The sequence below is a fragment of the Sinocyclocheilus anshuiensis genome, unplaced genomic scaffold (genome assembly GCF_001515605.1).
Source record: "Sinocyclocheilus anshuiensis isolate Anshui unplaced genomic scaffold, SAMN03320099.WGS_v1.1 scaffold1200, whole genome shotgun sequence".
Lineage (NCBI taxonomy): Eukaryota > Metazoa > Chordata > Actinopteri > Cypriniformes > Cyprinidae > Sinocyclocheilus > Sinocyclocheilus anshuiensis.
This window is the reverse complement of record NW_015542405.1, coordinates 304,547-312,682: the sequence shown is the minus strand read 5'-3', so window position 1 is coordinate 312,682 and position 8,136 is coordinate 304,547. Positions and strand designations below refer to the sequence as shown.

The 8,136-nt window shown below is 35.9% G+C and overlaps 1 protein-coding gene across 1 annotated transcript in view; it reads left to right on the top strand.

Annotated features, from left to right (window-relative positions):
* srsf11 (serine and arginine rich splicing factor 11) overlaps positions 1-8,136 on the top strand; it is a 15,982-nt gene that overhangs the window by 3,413 nt on the left and 4,433 nt on the right. Inside the window, exons 3-10 of the mRNA XM_016492266.1 lie at positions 2,237-2,346; positions 3,861-3,947; positions 4,038-4,087; positions 4,988-5,121; positions 5,202-5,277; positions 6,500-6,613; positions 6,721-6,810; positions 7,873-7,965. Coding sequence (XP_016347752.1) covers positions 2,237-2,346; positions 3,861-3,947; positions 4,038-4,087; positions 4,988-5,121; positions 5,202-5,277; positions 6,500-6,613; positions 6,721-6,810; positions 7,873-7,965 — 754 coding nt within the window. The remainder of the gene's footprint in view (positions 1-2,236; positions 2,347-3,860; positions 3,948-4,037; positions 4,088-4,987; positions 5,122-5,201; positions 5,278-6,499; positions 6,614-6,720; positions 6,811-7,872; positions 7,966-8,136) is intronic.

Below are 8,136 nucleotides of genomic sequence, written 5' to 3'. Positions count from 1 at the left end.
AATATTTTGCCACACATTATTTTGTTTAGTTCAGAATCGTGGGAGAATCTTTATCTCTATTTGAGACAAAAAAAAAAACATGATTCTCAATTTATCCAGAATCGTGCAGATCTAGTCCTGTTTTTTTTTTTTTTTTTTTGTTAAACTTTTCTCTTTGTCATTTGTGTGTGTGATTTTTATAGTGAACAAGGCAATTGCAGAGCCGGCAGATGTCTGAGAGTGACCCTGTAGACAAATAATCGAGACCGGCCCACGTGTTTCCCTGCTGTAAACTGTTATCCTCTCTCTTGTGTCTCCATCTGAGCTCACAGACAAAGATCGATCGCTCTATTCATTGCACAGCACTAATGTTTAGGCTGAAAGAATGTTTCTGCATTGCATGCTAATAAAGTACGGTAAGATAGCGCATTATGCATGAGTGTTTAGCACAGCGCGTAATGATAGGGCTTTCCTGTGCGATTGTGATGTTAGGGCCCTATGATTTCCACGATGCGGAAAACGCGGACAGAATCCGGTCATAAAGATTGAAGCTCGCGGTAATTTCAGAGTCTGTCGTGTCTAAATGAAGACATAAATACATGAACATCTCCAGAACTGCTCTGAGAGTCACTTCATGAGCATTTTACTGTTTCATTTGAGTAAAACTAGCCTCACATCAAATTTAAAGGTGTTAACGGCAACCCGTCAAAATAAAAGTTCGTGACGACATTGTGCCAGCAATACATTACTATTGTTGAGTAGAATGTACGTAATACTAGTATCACTAGTAAATTATTAAAACTTCACTTTTTAAGGAATAATCACACAATTCATCCATGATTTAATAGTAAATCCCCTTTTGTTTGCCAAAAAATAGTTTAATTTTCATTATTTAAAAATAAATTAATGTTTTATGCCTTCAATTGATAATCAGAAAAATTTAAATACACACACAAAAAAAAAAAAACATAAGTCTGTTTTAAAAATGTTAAGTTGTTTTTATGCATTCAAATAATTAGACATGCTAAAACACAGAATATAGTAACGATAAAACATAAGGTAAGAAAAAAATAGGACATTTCATTGGTCTCAAAACATTAAGGTTAAAGTTTATAAGTTTCATGATTAATTATGTACAAATGCTTTTTGATTAATAAAATCTAATTTAATTATTAAAAATGGAATCTAGAAAAATTAAAACTGAATCTGGGGGAAAATAAAATGGATTTCATAGGGCCCTATAATATTTCTCCAACCTCCCTTTAATATTTTCTGCTTTTGAGTAAGAATCAGGTCTAGAATGTTCTTTTGTTCCTCTCCACATGACTGAAAAGGCCTGAGAAGCTTTTTAACGGTCGTTTCTGTTTTTTGTTGTTGTGTTTTCCAGTTCTTTTCCCTGGTTCTGCAAGTCCTGTAAACCAGGCCCAGCAGAAAATGCCACCCAACAGTTTTGTCTTCTGCAGCTTGTCCTGTTTCTCTCTCTCTCTGTTATTCTCTCTCTATCTCTCTCTCTCGTGTGTGTGTGTGTGTGTGTGTGTGTGTGTGTGTGTGTGTGTGTGTGTGTGTGTGTGTCAGTGATGATTGTCGTTTGGAGTGAAATATTAATTTCAGAGGCACTCACCCAAAGGAATCCATACACTCACCAAACGCTCATTGTCATTTAACTCTAGTTATTTTCCTCTTCAGCATTTGACACACAGTCTAGAGTTTAAAATGGGCTTTTGCTGGAAGTTTATGCCATAGGATTCTGTTTTAAACCAGGTAACGGCAGCTTTAGCTCTCAAAGCCCCGTAAACCAATGTTATTTGCATTAGTAATGGTAAGTCATGCCATCAGTGGATTGATGAACTGTCATTTGATGCTGACACCCGAATCATAAACTCTGTTTTGTCTATCTTGATGTCTCTGTGTGCTTTATAGCGAAGCAGCCGACCTGAATCGCTTGTTCATTATACAACTTATGAAACTTGAGAGCACATCCCAGTGGAGATCCGGCTGTGCTTGCTTACATTTGGTTCATGACTTAAAAAATCAAGTTCAGGTGATAACATCTTGGCAGTGTGTCTAGTGTCATTTCCTTTTCTTGTAGTATTGTGCACTTTATGCTTTTGTTAAGGGACCTCATGTGTTAGCTTCCTCTGACAAAGCGAGTACTGATGTCAGTGCAAATGTAAAAAAAAAGTTTGACTTTGTGGGTCTGTCTATGTGTGGCGCGAGAAGTGTGGCACGGTTTGATTGTGCCGTTTCCGTCCTGCAGGAGTGATTCCTGACGAATCCAAGGCTCTGTCGCTGCTCGCTCCAGCCAATGCCGTTGCAGGATTGTTGCCAGGAGGCGGGCTCCTCCCAACGCCCAACCCCGTCCCATCTGTGAGTGTCAATCGGTGTAACCCGAGACCATCGGCCGCTCTGCACTAGCTATGCTTCCATACAAAGATTCGAATTAAACTTATGTGCAAAATTGGAATATCACATGAAACATCTGTGAATAAAGCACCGTTTCCATCCAACGAGTCAAAGAGAACAAAATCGTCACATCAAAATAGTATCAAATGTATTTAAATAGTATTAAAATAGTATCAAAAGTTCTGAAATAGGATAAAAATGATTGAAATAGTATCAAAATACTGAAATGGTATTAAAAGTAATGAAATATTATCAAAATACTGATATATTACCAAAAGTACTAAAAACATTATTGAAATAGTATCAAAATACTTAGTATTAAAAGTACTGAAATGTTATCAAAATACTGATATATTACCAAAAGTACTAAAAAAATTATTGAAAGTATCAAAATACTGAAATAGTATCAGAAGTACTGAAATATTATCAAAAGTACTGAAATATTATCAAAAGTACTGAATTAGTATCAAAAAAAAGTACTGAATTAGTATCAAAAGTGCTGAAATAGGATAAAAATAATTGAAATAGTACCAAAAGTAAAGAAATAGTATCCAATGTATCTAAACAGTATCAAAAGTATTGAAATAGCAGCAAAAGTACTGAAATAGTATCAACATACTGAAATAGTATTAAAAGTACTGAAATATTATCAAAATACTGATATATTACCAAAAGTACTAAAATAGTACCAAAAGTACTGAAATATTATCAAAATACTGATATATTACCAAAAGTACTAAAATAGTACCAAAAGTACTGAAATATTATCAAAATACTGATATATTACCAAAAGTACTAAAATAGTACCAAAAGTACTGAAATATTATCAAAATACTGATATATTACCAAAAGTACTAAAATAGTACCAAAAGTACTGAAATATTATCAAAATACTGATATATTACCAAAAGTACTGAAATGGTATCAAAAGTACTGAAATAGGATAAAAATTATTAAAATAGCAGCAAAAGTACTGAAGTAGTATCAAAAGTGCTGAAATAGGATACAAATGATTGATGTATGATAAATTACTTGTGCCTCAGAGCGAGCAGACGAAACACAATAAATGCTGTCATTGCTTTCGGAGGCGGATGCCAGTTATTTGTGAGCGCAGTCGTGTAAGACAATTATACAGAAATACTTTGACGGCAGACTTTGCTCCGGCATTTTAGAATGACCGTAACGTTTCAGATGCTGTGAACGAGATCGGTCCGCTGGTCAAAGTTATCCCAGTCTCATAACTTTTTCGGTGCACGTGAAAAAGTGCATTATTCAGTAAATGTGTTTCCATCGTAGTTTATGCACGTTTTTTCATATTGGATAAAGTTTATCCTACTCAAAAAAGCGCATACGTTTTTTATGCACATCTTGGCGTCTCCATCCAGCTTTTTTTTTTATGCGATATTCCAAAATACGCAAACAATAAGTGGATGGAAACATAGCTGCTGTAATGATGCTGATGTTTTGTCTGTCCTCAGATCGGTGGCGTTCCTCTAGGTCTAGGAGGGCCGAACTTGGACCCCATGGCAGCTCTGGCCATGGCGGCACCCAATATAAACACTCAGGTTTGACGCCTTTCGGCTCCATCATCAATGGCCCTGTTTGTACTCCGGATCTGCTAAACTCTTTATTAATCATTGATGTTTTCTTCGTAGTCTTTGTCAGCTGAGCAGCTTATGAAGCTTATGGCATCCATAGACCCCAAGTAAGTCCATCAATATTATCAAACATCTACTCATCAGGGGCCCTGTGAAATCTGCTTTACTTTTCCCAAATTCCCTTTTTTTTTTTTTTTCTTCTCTCCTCTCCCTTTTTGACTCTTCTGGATTCCATTGTATTTATTAAATAAAATTTTAGTAATTAAAAAGCATGTGTAATTAATTGAAATCATGAAACAAAAATATACATTTTAGGGCCTTGTGAAATCAGTCCATTTCATGATTATTGAAATCATGAAATAACATTTTAGGGCCCTGTGAAATCAGTTTTATTTCCTAAAAAAAATGTAATAACGTGTCTAATTAATTGAAATTAAGTGACTTGTAGTATTTAACAATTTATTAACTTAAAAAAAAAATAGGTCTCTGCGAAATCAGGTAAGTTTTTTTTTTTTTTTCTCCCCCCTTCATAAATTGAGTTTTATTTTCGCAAATTTGATGTTTTTGGTTTTCATTTATTACATTTTGATGGTTTAAATTAACCATCAAAAGCATGTCTAATCAATCGAATTATTAAAACTTTAACAATTTAATAATTTTTTAAAGTTAAACCAAACTTCTGATGCTTTCACATGAAGAGCTTTGAGTTCGTGTGTGCGTTTGACGATGGTTATTTAAAATGAAATGGTGAAAAGCTGGTAAAACTGCACCGATCAATCACAGACAAAGATTTCATATTTCAATAGCAGTCTTTTCCAGTTTAATATTCATAGAGAATATCCTTGATTTTACTACTTGCGCTTTATTTGTCTAAAATGTCATTGTTATGCTATAAATTCCATTTTTATGAGAATTCTGTGATTGCGATCTGGTCTTCCTCATTGCACAAACCATAGAGCCGTACTCCTCTAACTGAGCTTCTCTTCATTAATCCGCTGTGACTTCAGGCTGAACCATCTCGCCGCGGGGCTGAGTCTGACCCCTGGACTGAAGGCAGATGGCTCGAATAAAGAGATCGAAGAAGCCATGAAGAGAGTGAGAGAGGCCCAGTCTCTGATCTCCGCAGCCATCGAGCCCGGAAGTGAGTGACTGACGTGCTACATCAAAGATATCCGCTTGTGTGAGTGAAAGGACAGTGTGCTAAAGAGTTTGCTTCTTCAGGTAAGAAGGATGATAAACGCAAGCGCTCCAGGTCCAGATCCAGACGCAGGAGATCCGGGTCCCGCTCCAGACACAGGTTTGTGGAGACGTCTCAATCATCCAGCTGAAGTCCATGTACAGTCATGCTCTCATACAGTGTTCATTTTGTCAGCTATTTTCAGTTTTAGTCTTAAGCTCTATTCACACCAAGAACGATAACTATAAAGATATCAGCGTCCACACCAGCGCACTATAATATCGTCTGTTTATTCAAAGCGCACGCTCGTCTGCCGCTTTAAATTCTCGGATGGATTCTGATTGGGTTTCAATGTTTGTATCGTATTGTAGTCTAGTTTTAGTAAAAGAAAACATGATATTTTAGCAATAAGATTATTATTAACCAGATAGCAGTGTTCATTTTGGCAGCTATTTTTAATTTAGTCTTACTCAAATGTTATCATATTTAGGCAACCTTGTCCTGTTTTTGTTCAGTCAAGTTTAACTCAACGAAATGTCTGAGCGTTTTAGTCAATGAAATCTTAGTCACATTTTCGTCATGCTGTATTACGGTTAAACTGATAAAAATTAATTTAGCTCAAAATTATAATCGTAATGATTGTTGTCATTTGAGAAATTTATTTTTGCATTTCAGGTATTGCACTTTCACCAGTAAACACAAATCAATAGAACTCGTGGTGTATTTTCCCTCATCTAGTGTACTGATTTATTATAGGCTTTTTATTATATAAATTAATACCAAAGATTTATGCACTCTCTCTGTCTACATTATGAAAACTGGTATAAAAAAAAAAAGAATATTATAACGGTGTAATTCCAAACTGCAATAGCCTGTTTCTCTATTAAAGCAACAGCGGTTGAGTAAGTGCATTTATTCAGAAACCAGTGTCACTGTTTTCAATGAAGCACTGAAGAGTGAGCGCATGGTTGCCAGATTGCTTAAAATAAGCAAAACACCAGGAAGAAAATGTATCAATGTATCAGCGAAGCTCGGGGATTAGAATTCTGGATATCTGGCAACCGCACTCATGAAAGCTGATGTAGTAGAGGAGTGTAGAGCAGTCTGCAATAACACTCGGTCTTTTATGACGCAAATACAAAGAGGTTTTTGGTAAAGTTTTTATTTTTTGCATACATTTTAGCCTCGTCTTTTATCGTGAAGGAAATTGCATGTTGATGTAGTCATAGTTATCGTTTATTGACCTTATTGTCGTTTCGTTTTAGTCATCAACAAACTTTTTCGTCACGGTTTTCGTTAACGAGATTAGCACTAGTCTGATGTGAGTTTGCTGTGAGCGCAGGCGCTCCAAGAGTCATTCCAGACGGAGATCTCGCTCCAGGAGCAGGAGGAGGTCCAAGAGCCCCAGGAGGAGGAGGTCTCATTCCAGGGACCGCAGCAGACGCTCCAGGTCCAGGTGAGAGCTCAAAGAGTCTCAAGCGTCTCAAATATGCTCCGGGTTTCTCAGGCTTAGTTGTGGAGCGGCGGTGGTTCATTGCATCTTTGCATTTGTTTCTGATGTAGAGACCGGAGGAAGGAAGACAAGAACAGAAAACGTTCAAAAACTCCTCCCAAGAGCTACAGCAGCGCCAGACGCTCCCGCAGCACCAGCCGGTGAGTGTCGAGCCCCATCAAATCAGCTTGTTTTTCCCTCCCAAATTTTGTATTTTTTTAAAATTCCGTTTTAATGGTAACATTAAATTTTAGTCATCAGAACACACTTCTAAGTAATTGAATCAACGTACAAAATGTAATCATTTATTGACAAGACTCTAGATGTGGTCACTTGTGTATATGGTTCAAGTCTTCCTTGACAGTAAAACATTTTATCAGTGTCCTGTTTTAAATGATGCTAGGAAACGTTTTTACACAGAAACATTAATGGACATTTTTGAAGTTCCTCCTGGGAAAAAGTTTTAATCAAACACCAAAGCTTGTCTATAATTTTTGTTAATTACACTACATTGTTAATTCTTTGAATTATTGCTAATACCATTTTAAAATTTTACTTTTGAGTTTGCCATAAATATAGCACTGATATGGTGTGAAATAAGAAATAAATATACAATTTATTAGAAGGTTAATAATTTTTTTAGTGCCCTATGAAATGCATTTTATATGTTCCCGAAGTCTGATTTAAAATTAATTAAATTTAATAACTAAAAAAAAAAGAAATGAATTTACCCTATGATATATTTTGTTTTTCAGAAATTCTGTGTTGTATTTTTAATTTTTGGATTTGATTTAAAAAAAAGTTGTCCAATTTTAAAATTAAAACATGGAAGAAAAATCGTGATATTCCTTAAAATAATGTTTTCTTTTTATTATTACTTTGAGAACTATATGCTATTGTACAAGAGTAATATATTTGACCGTTTCAAGGTTTTTGATCTTTTTCATTTTCAGACTATTTCATTAACAGTCCTTTTGTGGTTTAATATTCAGATACTAGCACATATTGCAAACTAGTTCATTTTAATGCCCTACTTTTGATTTATTCACCTGAAAATGCCAAACGGTTGTCTATAATTCCATTTTTATGACTGGTTTTTGCCTTAAAAGTTTGTCATTCTAACCTTGTTTTTTTTCACACATGCACTTTTAAAGTAAAATGTGGAGTTATACACCGTGGTTTAGATCAGAGCTCATGTTGACAGTGAATGTGTCTTCCTCCAGCAAACGACACAGGAGAAGTCGCAGCGCGTCTCGATCACCGAAGAAGTCTCGATCTCCCAAGAGGAAACTGTCCCGCTCGCCGTCTCCTCGCAGGTAACACTCACACACACTCACTCACTCACTCACACTCACTCACTCACTCACACACACACACACACACACACACTCACTCACTCACTCACTCGCACACTCACTCACTCGCACACTCACTCGCACACTCACACACACACACACACACACACACACACACACACTCGCTCACAC